The sequence below is a fragment of the Nyctereutes procyonoides genome, unplaced genomic scaffold (assembly GCF_905146905.1).
Source record: "Nyctereutes procyonoides isolate TBG_1078 unplaced genomic scaffold, NYPRO_anot_genome, whole genome shotgun sequence".
Lineage (NCBI taxonomy): Eukaryota > Metazoa > Chordata > Mammalia > Carnivora > Canidae > Nyctereutes > Nyctereutes procyonoides.
In genome coordinates, this window is record NW_026575132.1 from 30849909 (window position 1) to 30874948 (window position 25040).

The following is a 25040-nucleotide window of genomic DNA, read 5'->3' on the forward strand; positions in this document are numbered from 1 at the left end:
CAGGAGGACAGCGGGAGACCGAGGCAGGGCTCGGCCCCGAGCTCCCGCTGTTACCCCGCTGGGCTGCTTCCTTGGACGGACACACGAGCGAGTGGTTTGGGCAGGTGAGGGAAAGGATCCAGCCCAGGGCCGGGTATTCCGGACAGAAGGTACACGGTAAAGGCAGATCCCACTCAGGACGGTCACCAAGAGGCGTGCGCGGCAGACCGGGCCCCACGCGGGGACGTCGGGCTTGCTTCAACACAGAGGTGGCCTTTACAGCCGTGAGGCCAGCGGGGTTGTGATGGGAGATCAGAGAGGAGCCGAGGGCTGGGGGGAGGACGCAGCTAAACCCCCCTAGCAGGATGCGAGCTGCAGGCAGGCCAGGCCCCCAAGCGCAGGGCCAGAGGCTCCGGCCACTCACGCGCAGCAGGGGTCTCACACGCCCCAGGGCTCCCTCGAGTCTGACCTCAGGGAAGGAGGGTCAGGGACGGAGTCTCATTGACAGAATGCTGGCTCCTGGGGTGCAGTTGGGCTGAACCGGGGAGACCAGCTTGCCCACAGCACCCGCCTTCCTAGGGGGCACCTGCAGGCCTCAGGCCCGCAGGGGCAGCAGGGACAAAGAGGTGTCAGAGGCTAGGCAGGTTTTGAAAAAAGAGACAGCAGGGTGTTCTCAGGGCTTCAATGGGGTGTGATATGGACAAAGGATTCCCTGAGAAGGACAGAGAGGAGAGATCCTCAGGATCTGAGCCGGGGGACAGAGTGGGAGGGGACCTTGATGGAGAGACTGGGAGAGGGAACTGGGACCTTGATGGAGAGACTGGGAGTGCGAGGGGGACCTTGATGGAGAGACTGGGAGTGGGGGGGGGACCTTGATGGAGAGACTGGGAGTGGGGGGGGGGACCTTGATGGAGAGACTGGGAGTGGGGGGGGGACCTTGATGGAGAGACTGGAAGTGGGGGGGGACCTTGATGGAGAGACTGGGAGTGGGAGGGGGACCTTGATGGAGAGACTGGGAGTGGGGAGGGACCTTGATGGAGAGATTGGGAGTTGGAGGGGGACCTTGATGGAGAGACTGGGAGTGGGAGGGGGACCTTGATGGAGAGACTGGGAGTGGGAGGGGGACCTTGATGGAGAGACTGGGAGTGGGAGGGGGGACCTTGATAGAGAGACTGGGAGTGGGAGGGGGACCTTGATGGAGAGACTGGGAGTGGGAGGGGGGACCTTGATGGAGAGACTGGGAGTGGGGGGGGACCTTGATAGAGAGACTGGGAGTGGGGGGGGACCTTGATGGAGAGACTGGGAGTGGGAGGGGGGACCTTGATGGAGAGACTGGGGGGGGGACCTTGATGGAGAGACTGGGAGTGGGCGGGGACCTTGATGGAGAGACTGGGAGTGGGAGCTGGGACCTTGATAGAGAGACTGGGGAGGGAGCTGGGACCTTGATGGAGAGACTGGGGAGGGAGCTGGGACCTTGATGGAGAGACTGGGAGTGCGGGGGACCTTGATGGAGAGACTGGGAGTGGGAGCTGGGACCTTGATGGAGAGACTGGGGAGGGAGCTGGGACCTTGATGGAGAGACTGGGGAGGGAGCTGGGACCTTGATGGAGAGACTGGCAGTGGGAGGTAAGACCTGGTGCGGGGGCCTCTGTACTGAGGCTCGAGGGTGCTGGTTGTTTGGGGGGGAGACCCCGTGGGGTGTCCTTGCTGAACTTCTGGTCCAGAAATGCTCTGGAGGCAGGTGTGGAATCAGTGGTGGGAGAGGCAGCGGGAGGAGGGCACAGGGTTTGCTGTGTGACCCAAGGTTTTCGGGGTGTGGGGTGCTCGCAAGAGAAGGGTGGGGTCGAGAGCCGGGCAGCTCCCATGGAGAGGTGGGCACCTAGCACAGGCCTGAGTGGTGTCTGGAAGTGGCTCGGAGGGGGTGGCTGGCATGCCGGTCGCTGTCCCGATGAGCATCCAGCAGGAGTGGGATGGGCCCAGGAGCCCCCAGGGTGTCTGTGGAGCTGTGGGGGCAGGACATGGCCGACCCCACACGTGGGCAGGTAGTGTGGGGCACCCCCGGGGCTCCAGTGCGGGCCCCAGTCCGGGAGGGAGAGAGCCGAGGGGGCCAGGGTGGGGGCAGAGCAGGGCCCAGGGTGGTGGTTATGGACCGAGGGTCCCACTGGAGGGACAGCGGGGTGCTCTGGGGCACTCCAGGGTTTGTGCTCGTGAGCCAGGGGTGAGCGGAGTCCAGGTGGGGTGGGCGTGGGCAGCCTCCGTGGGGCTGGCAGCCGGGCCTGGGTAACCCACAGGGACGCACAGGGTTGTGCACGGCAGGGACCTTGCATCCCAGGAGACGCGTCTGTGTTCCGTGATCCTGGGAGGTGCCTCCTCTCCCTCCTGTCCACCACCCACGTCGGGGAGGAGTGACTCTGGCTCTTTGTCACCACGACCAAAAGCTGGTTAGTTCCATGCCCCGTCACCGGTCTTCCCCCCGGGGAAGGTGAGGCCGTGCACGCAGGGGCGGGTCCTGTGTCTCTGCGCCTGACACAAGGGTGCGCATGTGGTTGTCGCTCAGCGAGTCGTACTTGGTCGTAGTTAGGTGAGCAGTTAAATGATGGGAGACACCCAGTGGATGTATTAGTTGACGTGTCAGTGTGGTTGACACGCGGACGTCCCCGCTGTCACCTGTGTTACAGTGTGTAAGCTGCTGGCCTGGCCGGCGATATTCCTCCTGTCCTGCTTGTCAGGCCTCTTCTGAACTTCTGAGTTGTTCGTTGGCTCTGGAAATCCGGTCACTGGAGCACACAGCCCAGTGAGGGGGGGGCATGACTCGGTCTCCCCAACGTCTCGGCGCGACGTCACCGTGACGAGCCGCATCTGTGTCCCTGCTCTCCCCAGCTCAGAGCTCAGGGCGGCTCCTGTCTTCGTGACGTGTGGGGATCCAGCCAGCAGGGTGACCGGGTGCTTCGGAGCCGCCTGCTGTGGCCCCAGCCTTCTCCGGGCAGGAAACTGCGGACCAATGTGTGACCACTTAGTAGATGATGAGATCCAGGGCGGACTACCAGGCCAGCTCTCCTCGGTGGCCGGTGTTCCTGGTGCTGCCTCTCCACCCCACTGCGGGGTTCCCGGGCGCCCCCATTCCACGTCCCCATCGTCACCACCAGTGTCAACACTTCAGAGCCAGGTGGTTCTGTTCCCACTGCCTGAGATGAGGGGCTCAGAACAGGTGCCTAAGGCTGAACAAATGACTCCCCCGATGAGTCACTGAAGTTCACTTCGTGGATCTGCAGACACGTAGACCCTACTCACACGGGCCAGGATCTATATGGCCGGGGGCTTGGTTTGCAGGACACGTGGCTCGATACCCTGCTCTGAATGCGTTACAGCTCGTGGATGACGTAGAGACAGGGCCTGTCTCCTCCCACCGGAAGGATGCTTCATTCCTGTGCTGATATTTGCAGGTGAAATGGATACAAATCCAGATTCTTTAAAAGGCTTTCAGTGGGGTTCCTTATCCCTGTATCCAGGTAGATCTGCGTTTCCCAAATGTGGCCTGGTCCATAGACCACCTGCAACAGACTCGCCTAGAATGTTTATTAAACATCCCAGACCCGTCTCTGGGAGTCTGATCTGGGGATCTGCACTATTCACAAGCACCCAGGGGATCTGGGTACGGGTTAGCATTCGGAAAACCACTGAGCGGATGAATGTTTCCCCGTTGCCTTGACACTAGCCTTTAAATATAAACCAGTAACTGGCAGAAATTTTTATAAAGAGAAAACCAATGTACTTGGTTTAAAAAGAAAACAATTCTCCAACACAGAAGAGGCATAGCTGTGAATAATCATGAAAGGCACGAGAATAGCTCCCTGGGGCAGGCGGCGAGCCCAGCCTGTGCCCAGTGCTGCTGTGGACCCCCCAGGAGCCCCGGCAGGAGTGGGCGGACCACATACACAGCAGGAGCTTCCCGCCATCCCCCTCGGGGGCCTGAGTTTCCAGGACCCTCCCAACAAACCCAGAAGAAGCGGGAAAGGATCAGCATTGACAAAGGCCTTCGTCGTCGTCATCATCATCATCATCATCATCATCATGGGGGGGGGGCTTGCCACCTTCACTGGGCGAGGGTGCGCCCAGGGGAGAGTCAGAGTCCAAACCCAGGTCTTCTGGCTTCGGGTCTGCTCTTCTCACATTTATCTGCTCTTCTCTTCGGGAAGCTGCATGATTAAAGGGGAAGGTGGTGGAAACACTGAATTTGCATTTCTGTCCCCACTCCTGCCGATGCTGAGCTGCGGCTCCTTTCAGAGGAGATTTATAACACCCTTGAGAAGCAGGGCGATTTCCACCTTCCTCTGAGTTTTCCTTCAGGACAGCGAGAACTTCTCCTGCGTGCCCACATCTGGCATCTGAGCCCGGCCCGTACTTTTTACATTAGCTTTAGAGACTTCCTCCATCCTTGTTTGGCTAAAATGTCCCTTCAGTACAGGACTTTTTTTATTTAGCAACTTAAGGCTTTTAGTCCCGGCTCGTTCCCCTGGCCACCCCCGCTGCCTGCAAAGCCCGCACCCCGCTGACTGTGCTCTGTCTCCTGGGGCAGTGGAGCCTGAGGTCCTTTGGTGGGTGACTCAGGCCCAGTGGTGGCCACGGAGAGGAAACAAACCCTGCACAGCGTCGTGCTCCTCTCAGCTGTTCACTCGTCGCACGGTGGGGACCATCCGTTGCTGATGTTCAGAGTGCTTACCCAGGACACCCAGGACACCCAGTCCCATAGGCAGGCTCGGGGGCGTTGAGAGCTTTGTGCTGGGGTCTCACCTGCATCACTGCTCCGGGACCCATGGGCACTCTCTCCCCTCCATCAGGATTTCTTGCCTTAATGAAACAAGCTGGACGTCCAGCCCTTCCTTGGAGAATCGTAACCAGCATCCTAGACAACCAAAGGATTCTTGGCAGATCTGCCGTCACCATGACCCTACCGCGTCTTCTCTGGGTGCTGCTGGGAGCCTGTGACCTGAAGGCAGCAGTGGGGTCTCACTTAATGTTTAGAAATTCCTTCCCTATCTATGTTGTGAACGTACATTCCACTTCGATTTACCAGTGACATAAAACCGAATACAGCCTCTTTGGTATCTGATTTCTAACAGCTTTATGAAGATATGATTTATACACCATGCGATCCATCCGTTGCACACACTTCAACAATTTTAGTCTATTTGGAGCTGCGCGGTCTGTACTGTGATCACTTTTAGAACATTTCTTCACACCAGAAAGGAACCCGGAACCCACGGCAGTCACACCCCCAGCCCCTAGCAACCACTGATCTGCTTTCTGCCTCCTGGGCTTGCCTGTTCCCGGAGCTTCCTCTAAATGTGGTCATTTGATACACGCCTTTGGTGTCCGGCGAGGTGACACCCATTGTATGGACATGGCCCGAGTGTTTACCCATCCCTCAGGGATGGATGTCAAGCTTGCTTCCATGTTGGGGCTATTATGAGTAATTCTGCTGCGAATCCTTGCACAGATTTTTGTGTGGACATGTTTTCATTTCTCTTAGACACATACTTAGGAGTGGAATTGCCCAATCATGTGGGGATTACAGTGAACGCTTCAGGGAACTTGAAGATCGTGTTTAAAGTGTCGGTGCCTCATTTAGAATTTAATAATGCACATTTGTAATGTATTCTGTACCATATTGTACTACAGTCATAAACATACAATATTTAGGATCTATCCCTTATTTAAAAATTTTCTTTTCTTGTTTCCATGTATTACTTTAATCTCTGAAAGCTTACAGACTTATAATTTTCTAATAAGAGCAGATTTTATCATCTATCTTGAAACGTTTTCATCTGTTGATACTGATATATCGACACCCAAACATGGGACATAAGTGATGGGAGCTTTTCCTTACTATTGTCCATTCTCTCTGATTTTCTTACCTCTCTGCTTTCCCTAAAGTGAGATCTAATTCATATTCCTCTGCACAATATTGTCACCTTTCTTTTAAAACACAATTCAGAAGTTGAACTATAACATAGTTTAAGCAGGATGAAGACAGGATTTTCAGGAAGACATCGGCTCCCTTTAAACACATCCTTCAGAAAATTGACTGAAAAAGGAAACACACTCAGTGAAATCCATATTTATATGAATCTTTTCTGAGTGTTTTCCCTATTCCTTATGGTTTAGGACAGTAAGAATTTCAGCAAAGTAATGAATTTGGATATTAAGGAACAAGATTTGGGGTTTCCAGAGTGGCAGGAGATTTTGGGGTCAAGGACAACACAGAAACCAAGGAGCCATTGTGAGGGAACCCCAATAGCTGAGTAAAAACTAGGGACCCCTGAACCAAGTCTAGTTTTCAGCTGCTACCCACTGAAGAAGATTAAAAGTTTAAGGATTAAGGCCCAGTGAGTCATGGTGTCTCAAAAATAGCAAGATACCTAGAACATGAATATTAAATCCGTGAACAGTTGGAGCTTTACTTAGATCCATCCCGTGAGTGTGTAAAACCGTGCATCCATAAGCTCAAGACGATCCACCAGCACAGAAAGTCAATACTCTTCAGAGGAAGATAACAGGATCCAGAGTCTCTAGCAACAATGTCCATCGTACTTAAGAAAGAAGAAAAAACCATGCAAAGTCGTAGTGAAGTGAAACTCACCAGTGAGAAACACATGAAGATGAACCCTGAAATGGCCCAGATGTTTGGATGAGCCAAAAAGAGCTTTAAAGCAGCTATTATAAGGTTCTATGTCTTAAAGGAAAAGATGTTCTTGATGAGTGAACAGATAGTGGAAAGAACCAACTGACATTGCAGGATGAAGGAGTCCACAATCTGAATCAGAAATTCACTGCTTAAGAGCAGACTGAGAAAGTGGGAGGAAAAAAAGTGGAAGGAAACAATCTTTGGTAATTTGAAAATGAAGCAATGGTTATAAAAGCTGAAGAAATGGAAGATTAAATAGGAAAAAACAGACTCAGTAATAAACAGAATAATAAAAAGTAAACTAATATACATGGAATTTGAGTATCAGAGGACACCATGTGATACCTAGAAAAGTCCATGGATCAAAGATAAAAGTCACAGGGCACCTGGGGGACTCAGTCGGTGAAGCGTCTGCCTTCAGCTCAGGTCATGATCTCAGGGTCCTGGGATCGAGTTTTGCTTTGGGCTCCATGCTCAGTGGGGAGTCTGCTTCTCCCTCTCCCTCTGCCACTCCCCCTGCTTGTGCGCTCACACTCTCTCTCTCTCATTCTCTGTCAAATAAATGAATAAAATCTTTAAAAAAAAAACAAAGAAAAAAATCACAGGGGAAATTGTAATTTAGGGCTGAATGTCTATCAGTGAAAGTCCATCATGTGAAGGTTTGTGTGATAGTCCCAAAGCAGCATTCGCAGCATTACATGCTTATGTGAAAAAAACAGAAAGGCTTAGAAACAGCAATCTGAGCTACCACCTTAACAAGCAAGGAAAGGAAGAGTAAATTAAATCCAAATTTAGGGAAGGAAAGAAATAATAAAGAGTAGAATCAGTAAAGTATAAAATGAACAATAGAGAAAAATTGCAAAGCCAAATATTGGTTATCTGAAAAGATTTACAAAGTTGATAAAACCTTAGCAAGACTGATCACCTAAAAAAAAAGAGGGGGGGGGAAACATATTATAAATATTAGGAATAAAAAAGGGAGTTATTGTAGCTCCAACAGAGATTAAAAGGGAAATAAGGGGAAATTGTAAATAAAATCACATCAATGAATTCTACAGTTAATATGAATTGGACCAATTTTTGAAAAACATACCTATACAGAATAACCAGAAAATCCACACAGCCTTATTATGTGTTAAAAAGATTTGATCCACTGTTAACACATTCTCACAAAGAGAACTTCTGGCCACAATTGTTTCACTGGTAAATCCCACTAAACCCTGAGGAAAGCTCTCACAGAAATCATACACAAACTCATTAACCTCAGGTGAAACAATAGGATACCTCTTACCTTACTTTATTTTTTTTGTATGAATAAACTTTATTTATTTTATTTATTTATTTATTTATTTATTTATTTATTTATTTTTAAGATTTTTTTTATAATAAATTTATTTTTTTATTGGTGCCTGCATAACTCTGATACCAAAAATGTTATTCAAAAAAGGCAATTACTGACCAATACGTTGTTTTAAATTAACAAAATATTAGCAATCCAAATCCAATACTATATAGTTTCTTCGTGACTTATTCCAGAAACGCACGGTTGATTTAATGCCTATGAGTCCGTGATGGAGGGGCACCTGGGTGGGGCGCGGGGTGAGCATCGGACTCTTGTTTCGGCTCTGGTAACGGTGTTGGGGTCGCAGGTCGGCTCTGTGCGGTGCTCAGGCTGGAGTCTTCTTGGGGTGCTTACCCTCCCCTTCTGTGCCTCCCTCTGCTTGTGCTGTAGCTCTCTCCAAAATGAATAAATAAAGTCTTTTTTTAAAATGAAAATCAATGAAGGAACCCACCATGTTAGCAAATACAGAAGAAACATGTTATAATCATATCAAGAGTTGAGGAGAAAAGAAAACTGTCAGTAACCTGTCAGTAAACCTGGAATAAAACTTCTTCAGTTGGAGGAAGGACATTTGCACAAAATGCAGACAATAGAAGTGTTAAGATCATCCAAGATTAGGCAAGAGGTGGGACATCGACGCCCGCCATTCCTAGTCACATCAGAGCAGAGGATAGCCAGGAATGAGGCGAGAAGACAGAGAACTTCGAGATTAAAAAGGAAGAACTTTATTCTGTTTATTCTCAGATGATGAGATTGTTCACACAGAAAACCCAAGGCAGGTACAAGACAAATAACTGGAACCAATAATGACAGTCACCCAGACCAGAGTGCAAGCAAAACCTGTAAAAAACCAGCTATTTGTCTTTAGACCATCAATGAACATTCAGGAAACAGAAAATCTGCACTTTTAGGGTTTGTACCTCTTATCCCTGTAACCTTCTCCCCCCCCCCCCACCCTCCATCCTGGCAACAACCAGATTGTTCTCTGTACTTAAGAGCCTGCTTCTGGGTTTTGTGTGTTCGTTTGTTCTGTGTTTTGGATTCCACACGTGCGTGAAGTCCTATCCTATTTGTCTTTCCCTCAGCGACGTATTCCACTAACCCTAATACCCTCTAGGTCCAACCACGTTGTTGCCAATGGCAAGATGTCATGCTTTTTGATGCCTGAGTACTATTCCAGAGTGTGTACACACATATGTCACGTCCTCTGTACCCACTCGTCTACGGATGGACCCCGGGGCCGCCTCCATGTCTCTGCTGTTGTGAACAATCCCGCAGGGATCACGGGGAGCGGGTGTCTTGTCACAATAGTGTTTTCATTCCTTTGGGAGAAAACATCCAGTGGTGGGACTACTGGGTCGTAGGGCGGCTCTAGTTTTGAGTTTTTGAGGAAGTTCCACACTGTTTCGCCGAGCGTCTGCACCAGGTCACACTCCACCCACAGTGCGTGAGGATGTCCCTGTCTCTACATCCTCACCCACACTTGTTATTTGTAAATTGGTTTTAAGCATCTCAACAGAATTATTGAGTTTCTGCCCTAAGAACCACAAGTATTGCTCCAAAGAATTAAAGAAAAGTGACGAGACTAAATGATGGAAACGTCGATATTGAGATGTCAGCTCTCCCCAGACAGAGGTTCAGTTCCAAAGTGACCTCACTCGAAACCAATACTATTCAAAGCAGCCTCAGTCTTCAGACAAAGTGATGACAGGAAGATTCTGAAACGCGGGAACGTGCAGAGAACCTTGGAGGAGCCAGACTGTCTTGCGGAAGGACGAAGGTGGACTGCGGGTTCTCCGAGGTCTCCTCCGAGGCCTGGCCCCAGCACCCGCCGAACCTCCAAGGATGCCTGGCTCCTTTCAGGGGGTGGTGTGTGGAGCCCCACACCCAGGCCCAGTGGCCCGACACAGGCCCCCGTCGCGGCAGCGCAGCACACACGCGATCTGAGCAACCTCCGCGTGGCCACTAGGCTGAGCGTGAATTCCGGCCGCTGTGCAGGACCGTGACCCCGCTCCATCCAGCACGAGTGGCCGGCCTCCTTCCTGTGGCCACCGGCACAAGGGACCTTAATCTCCACCCAGACTCGTCCTCTTGGAACCGGGGGTTGTTTGGAAGAATGTGGTGTGGCCTGCCCGCGGCGACCGTCCAGCCCCATTGTGCTGCTGGCTCGAGCGGGAGGGCGCTGAGGCCCAGCCCCACACGCGTGGGCTCCGGCCTTTCGGCACCTGCCGACATGTGCCTCATGGCCGGAGTCTGGCCCGCGTCCTGCCGCTGTTGGCCGGGGACCGCCTGCTGCTGGCCTCCCGGGCCACGCCCCTCCCCAGGCTGTGACCGCCCAGACCGTCCCCACGTCGCCGTGACCGGGTCAGGAGTCACTCGGAGAGGATACCCAGCGCGGGTCGTGGCGAGGGGCCCTGCGCACCCAGAGCCACGGGTGAGGCCGAGGAGGCGAGCGGGAGGAAGGAGAGCGCCGGGCTCCACTGCCACGGGGCCCGCGGCGCCCAGTAACCCAGCCTTTCAAGCAGGGCAGTTGACGAGTCGTGTCCCCGAGAAGACACGCAAGTGGCCGGGCCCCTGGGGCGTGAAAGGTGGAGGGAGGTGCCGCCCCTGCCCGACCGCGACTTGGCTTCCGGAGCAGACGTGGGACCACGACACCGAGGCTCCTGGGCCACTGGCCGCGCAGCAGGGCACGTGCTGCTCAGCCACTTGGCTTCCTGTCCGACACACACAGGGCACACTTTTCTGTTCTAGGGTGTCTATTTTAGGGGAAAAAATCTCTTTTTTTTTCTTTAAAAAATTTTTTGAACAGGTGAAATGTGTTGTTGAGACAGAGTCTCACGTGGAAACACGGGGCCCATGTGGACGGCCCCTCCCCGTCAGCCCCGGAGCTGAGACTCCCTGACTGCACCCCCGGAGGACGTCCAGAGCCTCGGCTCCGGGACCCCCGTGTCCAGACCGACGACGAATGCAGTGTGACGCGTGTTCCCCTTACCCGAGGGCTGCGTGTGCCAGGCGAGGGGGGACATTCCAGAGAGGCCTGTTGCCGTGAGCCACACTGCACACGCTCAAGGGACTGCACACTTGTGTGCAAGGGCCGCGGGGCAGGGCAGGAATGGGAGGGCTCCCCTCATGGGCGGGACTCCGTCACCTGCACGGTGTTCACGGGGCTGTTCCCACACAGTGGGGGGCTGTTCTCACAGGGTCTCACTTCCTAAAAATACATTAACTTCTCCCCCCAAACTCAGGACTTTTCCCAAATTACCCTATACTCTCCTCTTCATGGACAAATTCGCCAAATCATTCAAAATGGTCACTCATATGACCATTCTGTTGCCTTAACTGCCATCTGGCTTCTGTCCCAAATCCACCAAAGCCATTTCCCTGGTGCTGTCTGTGATCCCTGATGGCTCCGTGTGGGGTCCTCCCCTGGGCTCGGGACGTGGCAGGTGGCCCTCGGCCCCTCTCCCCCTCTAGGGCCCGGTGACCTTCTCCGGGTCCCCCTGTGCCCCCTGCACACGTGTGCCTCGTGAAGCACTGTGAGGACAGGGAGTAATGGGGCGGGCACTGCGGGCTGGCCCCGGTGCCCCACGCCTCCGGAGACCCCACAGCAGACCCAGCCCCCACACCAGGTGAGCAGGAGGGATGCCTCCAGATTTGAGGGGATGCGTTGGGGTGGACGAGGGGGTCCCGCCCGTGCCCGGCCCGGCACAGAGGGACCCGGCTGCTCCCCTGGGCGGCACCTGCTTGCGGGCTCACCTGGCTGTGCACAGGGCCCATGCATCTAGTCCACGGGTCCGCCGCGCCGAGGACCCCGGGGTGCGGGGTGCGCCCCCCAGCGTGGTCGCGCCTCCTCCGCCTACCACGGGGGTCTCGGTGCCCACGGGCCTGGAAGGACAGAAATGGGCCGAGTATCCTCGGCTATTCTTGAAGACTTCCCACGCTCTCTGAGCTGCGTGAATCTGCACGGGAGCGCTTGGACCCCAGAAGCCGAGGAGGCCGATGCGGGAACTGCCAGCCTGGGGACCCACTAAGGCGCTTGGAGGAGATGTACACGTGAGAAGGGTCCCCAGGGGCGCTGCGGGGAGGGCCCCGGGCTCGGGCTGGGCGTTCTGTGCCGATAGGGCTTGCCTGGCTGCCACCCTGCCCGTGCCCGCAGTCCTGCACCCTGACTTTCAGCCTCCGGGGGTGACACGTATACGGGCAACTGCCTTCCTGGGACACGGCGATGCCGTAAAATGCTAAACTGTTGCGGTACAAAAGAAATTTCTATTTTTTTAAGATTTTATTTATTCATGAGAGAAAGAGAGACAGAGACATGGGCAGAAGGAGAAGCAGGCTCTGTGCAGGGAGCTGATGTGGGACTCGATCCCGGGACCTCAGGATCATGCCCTGGGCCAAAGGCAGGCACTAAACCACTGAGCCACTATCAAGCCTACTGAGGCTGAACTTTTTTAAAACTATTTAGAATATATGGTAATGAAGGACCACCCTGCTCCCGTGACTCAGCGGCTGCATTCTGGGAGCGGGAAGCGTGTGCCCTGGGGCCGGCAGCCGGCACAGGGTCCAGCTCACTGCGCTCCGTGTGAGCCTCCTGTGACTCAGTGTCCCCGACGTGCGATGTGAAGTGTGTACAGGTCTCCAGCACGGTGGTGTGCAGCCAGCATTCACGGTCATGAGTCGGTGTTTAAGAGGAAAAGATGTGTTCAGGGGCCGCTGCTCCTGGGTGGTGAGCCCGGTGTGCTGAGATCTCGAGTTCGAGGACGCTTTGCGACACAGAATCACTCAGGCGTGAGTGCCGCCCCAGGGCCGCCGAGGGGGTCACTTGTGTTCATTGTGAGGACATCTTGCACTCCCGGCACCTGCGCTGAGCTCACCTGTGGGTCCAGGGATGGACACAGGTCCTCGTTCAGGGGCGCGGACCCTTCATGGGAGGGTGGTCAGACGGTGAGGTGGTGCTGTAGTCGGGACGGAGCTGTTGCACTTCAAGTAAATAAGAAATCGGTACAAACCAGCAGAAATGCAAAGGTGTGAAATGAGCCATTTTAAGGAAGCAGAGGAGGGGGAAATGCAGAAAGTTTGCATTTCTGCAAGGTCAGGAGTGCCGCCAAGAGCCTGCGTGAGGGGTTTGCTGAAGGCTGCGGAGCTCAGGTCCCACATAGCATCGGACTCAACACACAGGAGCGGAGGCGTGGGGAGGCCAGCGTGGGGCGGCCAGTGCCACTCGTCCAGCCACGCTGGGCCCCAGAGTCGTGGGCACGCCCCGTCGGCATGTTGCTGCCCACACACGGGCCCTGGCCACCCCGCCACTTCCACAGCAGGTGGCCGCGCGCACGTGCGGGTTTGCTCACGGGTCTCCCCCGGCAGTTGGGCCTGGTGCCCGCCGTGCTGCGCTTACCACGCCCACCCGAGCAGGGGCGGTGGGGAGGCTGGGGGGCCAGCATGCCCGCCCCCTGCTGCACGGAGCCCCGGCTGCCTGCATTGCAGCCCACGTCTCTCTCTTTTCATTCTGTTTCATTTTGAGTGGAGGGACCTGGAATGTGTTGGACACCCAAGCTTAAAACAGAAATTGCCATAACAATAATTTATAATATCAGTTACATATAATTCTGTTAATAGATGCGAATACATAGTGTTAGTTTTAGCAGAAATACTGACCTTAAATCTGTGGTAAATGGCCTCTCCTCCTTCGGGACGTAGAGCTGAGCCCAAGTTTTTCTCTGCTGTCTGTCCCATTTTTAGAGAAGCAGGTAAATCGCAGAGAAAGCCAATTACATCAAGAATTTACTTTGCAAAGCAGGGCCCAAGCTGGAACTGGCTGCGGAGCCGGGCTTGGCCACCTGGTGCTTCTGTAGGTGTTCGGACGCGCCCGTGCCTGGTCCTGCCTCGCGCTCCCGCTGTCATCCAGACCAGGACAGAAGCTTACCCACATCCGCTCTTATGACTCCATTTCTGATCAAATAAAATGAATTTTTACTCTTTTCAAAAGATTGCGCACAGGACTTGAAACAGAGAATTAATTCATTAGGGCCAGACGTGTAAGCCACGCCGGCCTTTCCGCCTGCCCCTCCGCCTCGCGGCTTTCCCGCCTGACGGCGTCGGGGAGGCTGCCCCCGGCGGGAGTTTGCAGGAGGGTGACCGGCGAGACAGTGGCGGGGGGCGGGCCTCCCTGCCGGCCACACGGCCTGTCCCACGCTGCACAGCCCAAGACAAACCTTTTATTTCCTGTTATTTTCCTGAGTGTGTGAAAGCTGCCAAAAGCTAAGGCGATTTTTGTGAGATTCTCAGGCTTTGGGCTTAAATTCGGGAGCACGTGTGCTGTCGTGCCGTGTGAGTTACGGGGTTCTCGGTTCCTCTTTGTTAACCGAAGGTGGTCCTGCCTTCACTCCCCGGCCACAAGCAGTCAGCTGTCAAACAACTTTGCAAACAGCATCCTCCAGGGCTTCTGACGACTTTGCGTGTGTACCTGACCCTGCGGAAGGTGGGCCTGAGGCCAACATGTCCAGGAAGACACACACGCTCCACTGAAACTCTTCCAGCGGCCCCCGGGGCTGGCTGGAATGACCCCCACCTGCCCGTCCCCTTCCACGCGTGTTCACAGAACGCCTTTTCTCTTCGTGTCTTTTCTCTTTTAGCCAGAGCTACCTGCAAGCTGCCAGCGACGTGCCTGCCGGCCACAGCCTGGACCCCTCGGCCAGCTACAACTCCCCGAAGTTCCGCTCCCGGAACCAGAGCTACATGAGAGCCGTCAGCACCCTGAGTCAGGCCAGCTGTGTGAGCCAGGTCGGGAACCGCCTTCCCCTCTCCCTGGGGTCCCGTCTCTAAGGCCGAGTCCTCAGAGCAGTAACAGAAGCAGTAACAGAGCTCGGAAGCCTGCGGCCGCCCCCCAGGGCCCAGCTCAGCGGGGGTGACCTCCCAGCCTGCTGTGGGGTCCCAGCTCAGACCGCCTGCCTTCCCCCGAGGCTGCCCAGGGAGCTGGGCCGGGCGGGTGCATGGCCGCCGGGCTCTGTCCCCCGAGGTCTCTCGGGCCGCCCCACCGGGGACCCCGAAGGCCCGAGGAGAGCTGGAATAGCCCGCGCGGCTTGCTGTTCCCCGCAGAGGAGTGGGTGCTGGGCGTGCTTCTGGCTCCTGTGCAGCCCCAGTGGCCCCGGGGCGGACGTGGTGTTCGAACCCGGGGCGGGGGCGTGGCTGCCACGGGGACAGGGAGCCCAGCGGCCTTTCCCACCCTGTTTTGAACGGTTCAAAGAAAACGCCAGAGCAAGAAGCACACGCTTCTAATCGTTGTGTGCTGTGGGGTCGATAAGAATGGAGCTTCTCAGTCGCTACTTAAGCAGGTCACTCGCGGATCTCAGGTGCCTTTGAAAACAGCTGTGGGCGCACACCGAAGGCGGTAGGTGCCTCTCGCAGGGGAGGGGCCGGCAGTGGCACTCGCGGAGGCGGCTCGGCTCGGTGTCCCGGCTTCTGCTGCCACGGCCCGAGGCCTCCCTTAACCTCCCTGAGCTTCCCCCTCATCCGTGGGCAGAGGAGGGCTGCCGCGTGGTGTCGGAGGAGCAGGGGATGTAGCCGTACGCCCAGGGGCTGGTGCTCCGGCCGTGCCAGCGGGTGCTCCTGTGGTGGTGTCAGCAGCAGCCGGAGCGCTTGGTTCCAGGGCCTCCTGGTTACAGGCTAGCTGCCAGGGGTTCCCATATGCCCAAGGGTTCCCCTCGCCTCGGGCGTTAAATGCCCCGCCAGGCAGGAGCCTGTACTTGCGGCCTTTTCGCACCAGAAGCTAACACTCTGGACTTTATACGGAACAGTCTGGGTTTTTCTTGTGCCACAATGTCTTTCATCGATGCAGATGCTATTTTTCTTTTAAAAATGGGACTAGGTCTGCATCTAGGACAGAATTCCAGGGACCCTTCCTCCCCCGAGGCGAGGAGAGGACGATCCGTGACTCTGCCCATGGGCTTAGCCCTGAACCTCGGCCCGGGCACACGGACTGGGGCCCCCGCTCCACGACCGCCAGTGCCCCTGCAACTAATACTAAAAACAGCAAAGGCAACACTGGCGGCCAGCGGGTGCATCACTGTGGTCACGGAGTAGTCGGGGAGATGTCGGGTTTCAGCACGGGGACGTCCAGGGTGACGCAGCGGTCAGTACGCAGCCGGAGCGCAGGGGCGCCCCCAGCACACTGGCCGCCTCCAAGGGACCTTCAGGGCCGGCTTCTCTGGACCCGCTCCCCTCCGCCTCCATCTGCCTGCGCCGCCTCCCATCCCAAACACGACTGTAGCGTCAGGCGTGACCCCATCAGGGTTCGCAGCGGGACACAGCGATTCCACCGCAGATGCGGGGACTCCTCCAGGCTTTGCTTTTCTTTCTCTGTCTTTATTTTTTATTTATTTTTTTTTTTTTTTTGAGCAGCTGACACCGATGTCACGTTAGATTCGGGTGCGCCACTAGTGGCTGGAGACCTGCTACGCGGCCTCCGGGCACCTCCCGCCCCCCTTCACCTGCTCCACAACCTTCACTTTGTTCTCTGTGTTTGTGGGTCTGGTTATGCTTTTCTTTTGTTCTGATTTGCTCTCAAAAAGAAAAGGTTCCCACCGAATGCACGGCACACCCTCCAGGTGCTCTTGTGAGACCCACCAGCCTCCCCGGTTGCAGAAGCATCACTGCCCTCAACGCCGTGTTTCTAGGGAACCCAAGCTGGGCTTCCGAAGTATGTCGGTGAAAGCACCGTGTCCTCGCACCTTCTTGTATCTGAGAAGATTCGTCATCGTAAATGGGAGCCCTGGTAGGCAAGCCGGGCTTTCGGGGGTTCTGCATGTTTGAGGACTTTGGACGTCTGGAATCCTAAGTGATTCCGACTGCTGGGTGCTATGATGTGACTTTAAACGGAGCTTAATTCTGAAAAAGACCCATATTGTTACTCACAGTGACCCTGGCACCTGGCGGTGGGGCCGTTTCCCGGCTGGAGGCAGGTTTGCAGTGACTCCGTGTCAGACCCCGGCCGGCGGGAGGAGGGGAGGGCAGGCAGTTCCCAGGAGTGGAGCAGGACGCGATTCGGGTGATGCCGCTGGGAACCGCTCAGCGTCCCTGGGCCCGAGTGGGTGGCCGACGCGGGGAGAAGCTCCCTCCTCGATACCCGACATTCCCTCAAATGCAGAGATGAGCTTGAACATCTAACTGAGCTCCCGTGAGGCTTGCTCGTCTCTAAGCCGGGCTGGGATTCGATCTTGAGTCTCTGGATTCCGGCCTGTCGTCCCTGGGCACACGCACTGGGGAGAGACCCGTAGGTGTCTGGTGTGCGGGCTGATGCCCTGGGGCCCCAGCGGTGACGTCCAGGAGTCGGGGCACCGGACGTGACAGCTGCTCACCGACCGGCTGGAGGGGTGGGGTCCGTCCTCAAGCAAACGGTTTCTTCCCTGGAGGAATCTCCTGGAAGACACTAGAGACGCACACTGAACCTGTTGCTTTCCCGGAACCTCAGGCACAGCGTGGAGGCCGTGTCGGCGCGGGCGGTGCAGGGTCAGGGCATCCCCCGTGTCGTGGACCTGTCCTGAGCTCTCTGGGACTCTCCCGCACGCTCGACCCTCAGACGGGACCCCACCGGGGGAGGGGAGGCGCTCCCCCCTCCGCGGGCGGCTCCCTGCAGTGTCAGTGGGCACGGGTGGCCTGTGCCTAGAGGTGCCACGTCCGTGCCTGGCGACACCTCACAAGGAACCATGTCTGCATGTGTCACGTCCCAGAGGTGACGCAGAGCCAGATGTCAGGACGTCTGGTCTCCCGTCACCTGGTGAACCAGAGCCTGGCAGGGGTGCAGCCTGTCAGCACACTGGGCTCTGAAACGGCGAGCCCCACCCCACCCCCGAGCATTAGTGGGATCTGTGTCCCTCCAGGTAGCATCTGTGGATGCCCCAGACACCGCCCCTGCCGCCATGATGCTGGCGGCTGTCCTTCTGCCCTCGCCCGGGGCCAGCCGCCCCGCAGCCCAGCCTCCTGAGGTCACGGGCGGAGCCTCTGCGCTCACCTGCTTGCCCTTCATCCACCAGCGTTCCTGATGGGCAGAGCCGTCCCTGCGGCCGTGGGTGCCAGGTGGGAGCGTGGGCGCCTGCACGCCCCCTGGGGACAGATGCAGGCCCTCTCCCAGCTGCAACACCGGGCCCGATCCCTGTCCCTGCCCCTTGCCCCTGACCCCGGCACCTGCCCCCTTGCCCCTTGCCCTGATCCCTGCCCCTACCACTTGCCCCTCACCCCTTGCCCCTGCCCATTGCCCCTGCCCCTTGCCCCTGCGAGCCCCTGACCCCTTGCCCTTGCCCCTGACCCCTGCCACTGCCACCTGCCCCTGACCCCGTGTCTGCCTCTTACCCCTGATCCCTGCCCCTGCCCCCATGCCCCTGCCCCCTGCCCCTTGCCCCTGATCCCTGCCCCTGCCCCCTTGCCCCTGCCCCCTTCCCCTTGCCCCTGATTCCTGCCCCTGACCCCTTACCCCTGCCCCTTGCCCCTGACCCCTGTCCCGACCCCTGTCCCAACCCCCTGCCCCCTGCCTCCTTCCCCTGGCCCTGTGTCCCTTTGGACGTGACCCTAACAGGGACTCGGGTGGAATAACACAGCATTCCCCTGCTGTCTGATGGGCTTCTCCCTCTCGACCTCGTGCCCTAGGGTCTCTCCCACTGGAGCAGGTGTCAGCCGCCCCCCCCCCCCCCCGCACCGCCCTGTCCTATCTGCAGGCCTGAGTCCAGCTCATGAACATGGGTTTGCAAACATCTGTTCCAGTCCCTGCTTCCAGTCCTTACGGGTCAGCACCTGGCAGCGGCAGCGCTGGACTCTGCGGTCATTCCACTTTTAGCTTTTGGAGGCCCTGCCATCCTGTGTTGCACAGTGGCCACTCGCCTGCCCAGCCCCAGTAGGACACGGGCCCTGTGCCCTCCCCTCTCCCGACTTGGCCTCCGTGGTGCCTGAGTGCCCGCAGTCCCCGGGAGCAGGTCCAGCTCTGAGTTCACAGTTGACAAAGGAAGACAGGAAGCTTCGGAGGATGCTGACTGTTTCCACAACTTGGACCCCATTGGCTCAGCATCCTCCTGGGATTTCCCAGGCCTGAGCTGTGGCTTCAGTCCCACACGGTATCACCTGCACTTCCCCATCTCCTTTGGGCTCTGTGAACACATCAGCTCCAGAGAGCAGGTCTTCCCATGCCTCTCTGCACCAAAATCTGAGATTCTTCTCAACTACTTTTTATTTGTTTCGGGGGAATGAGTGCCCTTCATTTCTGGACTCTCACTGCTGTGTTCCTGTAGCTGTAGGTACTACCACCGGTCCTCACAGAAATTCTGGTCCTTTGTTTGTAAGATGCACAAAGAGGTTACTGGCTTTCTCCTTCAAGGAAGGAGTGTGGGGCACACGGTGGGTTAGAGCAGGGTTTCCACTACATCCTGCAGCCACACGTGAGCTGCCTTCCTCGGGTCGGGGCCTTTTGAGGCCAGTGCGGATCTCTGACATAAATAACATAAAACCATGTGCGGTTTTTTGATATAATTCACCATAAGGCAAAACTTGAAAGAAATTTGTGGCCGAGCATGTCATGTGTCAAACCGGTATGTGTGTCTCTGATCTGCTTTCCTCGCCGGCTCACTGAGGACGTGCTGATGGGAGGGTCAGGGTCTGTCTTGACCCCGATTTGTCTGCCCGTCTCCAACTTCAGACTCCCTCGAGCCGCTCATGGTGCACCCACTGGTAGTTTCCATTGGGTCTTCCCTGTGGCCGTGGGGACAGCGCAGAGGGCCGGCGTCTGAGCGCTGACCTTGTACCCAGCGCTGCGCTAACCTTGACGCACGCGGGGTCTCCTCAGCCTGGTCACGGTGGCCACTGTCAGGCTTTGCGTTGGCTCCGCACGATTCCAATACAGCTTGGAATTGACCATGTTTCTTGTGTTTGGAAAGAAATCACACAAGAAGCCTCACTCGAAGCCCAACAGGTGCCCAAGGCTGGCGTCTAGGGACTTGTACTGAGTAGACAGGTCGTGAGGTCAGGGGGCACTGGGTCTTCTCTGTCCTCTGGTGACCGGGCCACGATCGCCTGGCCGGGGCTTGCCACCAACTGTGCCTTGTTGTTCCAGATGAGCGAGGCAGAGATGAATGGACAGTTTGAATCGGTGTGTGAATCCGTCTTCAGTGAGATCGAATCCCAGGCCATGGACGCACTGGACCTCCCCGGATGCTTCCGAACGAGGAGCCACAGCTACCTTCGGGCCATCCAAGCCGGCTACTCACAGGACGATGAATGTATTCCCGCCATGACGCCCTCCAACACCACCTCCACCATCAGATCCACAGCAGGTAAGGACGCCCTTTCTGACCTCCAGTCAGTCGTGTTGCTGAATCACACTTGCCACGTCATATTTGCAAGGGTGTTTTGAAGCAGTTGTTTCATAGCTGACCTTTCTTTTTCTATAACGCGATCCCTTCTTTATCAAGATTCTTTAAACTAATCAGTGTGACTTCTGTAGGGTTTCCTCTAGGAAACAAGTTTAAGTACCGCTGACATGTGGACAGTAATTGTGCTTCAATACCGAGGTTTTATAGATGGCCACAAGCCCTGAGTGACATGCAGTGACTCCTAGACAACCTCCCCGCCACACCCGGCCACATCCTGTCTGAACGTGCGTTCCTGGGCCGATCCCTAAACATGATTCAGGCCCAGAGCAAATCCGTCGTTCCTGTAGATCCCGAATCACCCTGTGGATCTGTGGATCCAGTGTTGCCATGTGTTTGCATTCCTGTGGAAAACCATACCCGCCCCTTTGAGAATTTACCACAGAATCTAGGTATCAGGGCTCGATAGCTCACTGCTCCATTACTGTTGATGAACCTACATGGCCTGGAGAAACCATAAAACAGCAAAGGAATAAACATTTGCCGGGCTCCATGCAAAGGCCAATTAGGGAAAGTCGGAAACCAGCCATGTTGGGGAGCCAGGGCACCCGACTGCTGGCCGACGGAGAAGCTGCGCACATGTTGCAGCAGGAACTGACCAGTCTGAGAAATTGCAAGGATGTTATGGGACTAACAAGCCCCAGGTGGGAGTGGGGAAGAGACGGGAAGGGCGGGAGCAGGGTCTCACCACCCCATCAGCAGCAGAAAGCCTGCTGCCGGGAGGGCGGCTGGAGATGGGAGGATGAACTGCATCTAGACCTGGTTCCCTGACACCAGCCCTCGAGCTCTTAGGCTCCTTAACCCTCAGGAGAAGCAGCAACTATGCATAATTTATCAATAAGCCTCGCGATTAGTTTTCAAAGGACGTGCGGGTACTTGGTGATCTGTTTGTGCAGCTCCGTGGCTCCCACTGGGGGCTCGGTGACACCTATTGACCCTGAAACCTTGAGGTGTTCAGAAGAAGCACACTGGCTGGGGCTGCTGTGTTGCCAAGGCACGGCGGGTAACGTGCCCCCTGTGAGCCCGGCAGGTGCTGAATATCCCCCTCCCAGGAGGTCGGGCACCTCCCCTTCTCTGCCCCGTGTGCAAAGTGACCAAACTGGAAACTTTGGGAATAAGTGAGCTTGACGATTGTTGCATTTTGTGAGCGCGCTTTCAGAGACCTTTGCTGCATCTTCGCCAGCGTCTGCTGAATATCTCTTACGAACAAGTGATAAGTAAGCGCTTTCATCATCTTTGGAAACATTCTGAAACAATAACGACCTAGTCGAAAATGACTTTATTGTGTGTAGAGCTGTCGTTATGGGGAGAATAAAAGCGAAACTTTCCCTAGAGAAAATGTAAGAACCGGTGCAGAACTCAAATTGAAGATCTAATTCAGGTACGTGTCATTTTCCCAAGCACATCGTCATGTCCCCAAAACGTGGACACCAAGTAAGCCACAGAACATGCTTCTCTGCAGTGTTTCTCCTGCATCTTGGCCCTGTTGCGGAGTCCAGGCTCCCTCCAGGCTGAGGGCACGGGGGTCGTGCCACGGTCAGGGAAGGGTCTGGGAATCGGGTTAAGGGGAGAGACAGAAACATCCGTGATTCCTCGCACGGGACACTATTCTGAAGAGATGGGAGTGCAGAGAAGTCACTCACTCTTCCGTTTTCCTGCGTGACCCTAAGTGCCGCGCATATTTTACAATCTTTCTCTCCGTGGTAGTGCCGAGAGGGCATGCAACAGTTGTCTGGCTCATAAGATCGAGAATATTACTTAGGAAATGAAAAATCCCCATCTGGAAAAACAAAATCGGGGGAGAAAACAGTCCAACTGCACAAGATGTGAACGCCCACTGACCTTCCAGTTTGATTCAGAACTTCCCGTCAGGAGGCAAATGGGACGTCAATCACTTTGTGCCAGAATATTTAGCAGATCGTTTACCAACATTAGCTTCTAATAGCTGCTCTCCAGGGGTGGGTGTGGACGTGTGCGTGAAGACAGAGAGGTTATTTTGACAAATTGATTTTCTTCTTTGATTCTAAGACAATGTCTTGAAGATTATCCCAAGGAAGCTATTTTCAAATTGAATCACGGCGATTATTTGGAAGTGTAAGATTTACTTAAATATGTCTCTTTTTGCATGCTTGCAGAGGAGAAACTGGTGTCACGAGCTTGTCTTCCCTTGAACAAATGCAAACGTAATTTTAATCTGCATCTAGTAATAATGGAATATCCCATATAGGCATGATTCGCTTATTAATGATGCTAAGTACGCGTCAGGCATTCTCCTTTCAACACGGACAGCGCGATGCTGCCAGCGTGTCTGCTGGTTTGGGGTCAGCCCTTCAGGACACATGGGCGCGGCTGGAGCAGCATCTCCACTCTCCCGCGGACACACGTGCACCCCCAAGGCACGGACGTCTTTCATTATGAAAAACACTACATGTTGATTAGCGTCCTCTCCTTGGATGAAGTCTTGAAAACATCTAATTTTCATTTCACACATGGGTTCTTTCTCGTCTGTGAAATGATTTATCAGAGAGATTTATTCGTCTAAATATGCATCTCACCCGATCTTTCCAGGCAGAGAATGTTACTGATATCGCGGAGGAAAATGCTATAAAATTAGATTATAGTGATTTTTCTCTCTGGGTCAGAAGTTTTTTTCAACAAATGTCACAGCTGATTCCAGAAGTCATTAAAACAAAGGGAAAATCCATACAAAGCGAGACAGAGGAAACAGCCATAAATTTACTTTTATTTTATTGTTTATATTTCAAAAGTAACTTGTCCTTCAGGAGCACATCAGAATTCCAGCTTCCAGGACGGCCTCAGGCCCCAGCCCCACGTGACTCAGGTGTTTACACACACACACACACACACACACACACACACACACACACACACCCCCGCCGCTGCCCCCGCTGCCCCCAGGCCGCCTTCCCCGACTCCTACCCTTGGCCCTCCTTCGTCTAAGGGCCTCCAGCAACATGCGGCCCCCACGCAACCCTGACTCGGCTCCCGGCTCCAGATCCTGAGCCTGATCACACTGCAGGTGCCCTTTACCAGGCAGGTGCCACAGTTACGGACGTGGATGTGTGGCCGCCGTAACAGCATCTTCATACAGTAGCAGTGAAGCCTGCGACCATCGCAGTTAATGCTGGCGGACTGCCTGACGGAAGGGTGCTGGGTGAGGACTGCCCGGCCCCAAGGCTGGAGCAGGGGGTGACGTCCTCTCGGCACCAGGAGCGTGGGGGCCCGTTGCCCTGCTGGGCCTGTTGAGCTAATCCTTGTGATGAAACCAAATTCCCTCTGCTGACGGGCAACCAAATCCGTGGGAGGCCACGGGTCACGTGACTCATGAGACCCCTGAGCTGTGGCCGGTGATGTGCACAGCTTTCCTCCCACTCTCCCGGGATCAGACTCAGGCACGTCTCCGACCGTGCGGCCACGTCATCCATGGCATCTGAAGTTAGGGCAGGTGCCGAGGACGAGGGCGTTGGCCTCCTTCTCAAGTCTGACCGCCGCACTGAGACCTCTGCGAGTCTGATGTGGGCCTCCTGCTTAGCACGTGGACAAGCACTCAGGAGACAGCAAGACATGGGCTGGATATGCAAAAGGTGGGGTGGAGTCTGTGTGCGCTTCACGGCCTCATGTCCTTGGACCACCATCAAAGAAGCGTCCATCAGTGACAGCCAGGTGGCTTGGAGGTTGAATGTCTGCCTTCAGCCCAAGGCATGACCCCGGGGTCCTGGGATCGAGTCCCACATCAGGCTCCCTGCATGGAGCCTGCTTCTCCCTCCGCCTGTGTCTCTGCTCTCTCTGTGTCTCTCGTGAATAAATAAAATCTTAAAAAAAAAGAAAGAAAGAAAAAGGAAAAAACCACCCATCACTTTATCCACATATGCTCTCAACCTTCAGGATGAACAGCAAAGACTCAGCCCTCAGGACCAGAGCAAAACTATGCGGAAAGTTACCTGAACACAGAGCAGGGGCCCAAACTTTACCTGGTGGCGGTGGACAAGCCCCAAGAACGCAACATGCTCTGTCCTCCAAAAGCACCCCCGTTCAGGTGGTCCTCGCTCCTCTCACAAACATGTGCCCCCCAAGTAGCTGGGTGGGAGAGCCGTGTCAGTGAGCCCAGTCGTGGGGCTCCATGTCTGTCCCGTCCCCAGACTTGTCCAGGTCACGGGTCCAGTGGACCCAGACACAGCACAGAGGCCCCAAGGCCCCACCCAGGATCCGTACAGTCTGACGACCATCGGGGGCCTGCCCCAGGTGCTCTCCTCCGTGAGGTGGGGCACGATGGAGGTCACAGGTGCATGGTGGGGCCCGGGATCCGTGCGGGGGTTCCAGCAGTCAGCACGAGAGCGGCTAACAAGCCAGTGCCCCAGGCAGCAGCCGTCAGACTTACTTTTTTATTATTATTATTGGTGTTCAACTTGCCAACATATAGCAGAACACCCAGTGCTCATCCCATTAAGTGCCCCCCTCAGTGCCTGTCACCCAGTCACCCCCACCCCCCGCCCTCCTCCCCTTCCACGACCACTTGTTCATTTCCCAGAGTAAGGAGTCTCTCATGTTCTGTCTCCCTCACTGATATCTCCCACTCATTTTCTCTCCTTTCCCCTTTATTCTCTTT

At 55.4% G+C, this 25040-nt stretch overlaps 1 protein-coding gene across 1 annotated transcript in view; it reads left to right on the forward strand.

Annotated features, from left to right (window-relative positions):
* The window catches only part of DLGAP2 (DLG associated protein 2), a 685607-nt gene that overhangs the window by 605977 nt on the left and 54590 nt on the right, over nt 1–25040 (forward strand). Inside the window, exons 8-9 of the mRNA XM_055345374.1 lie at nt 14639–14786; nt 20098–20317. Of these exons, the coding sequence (XP_055201349.1) occupies nt 14639–14786; nt 20098–20317 (368 nt within the window). The remainder of the gene's footprint in view (nt 1–14638; nt 14787–20097; nt 20318–25040) is intronic.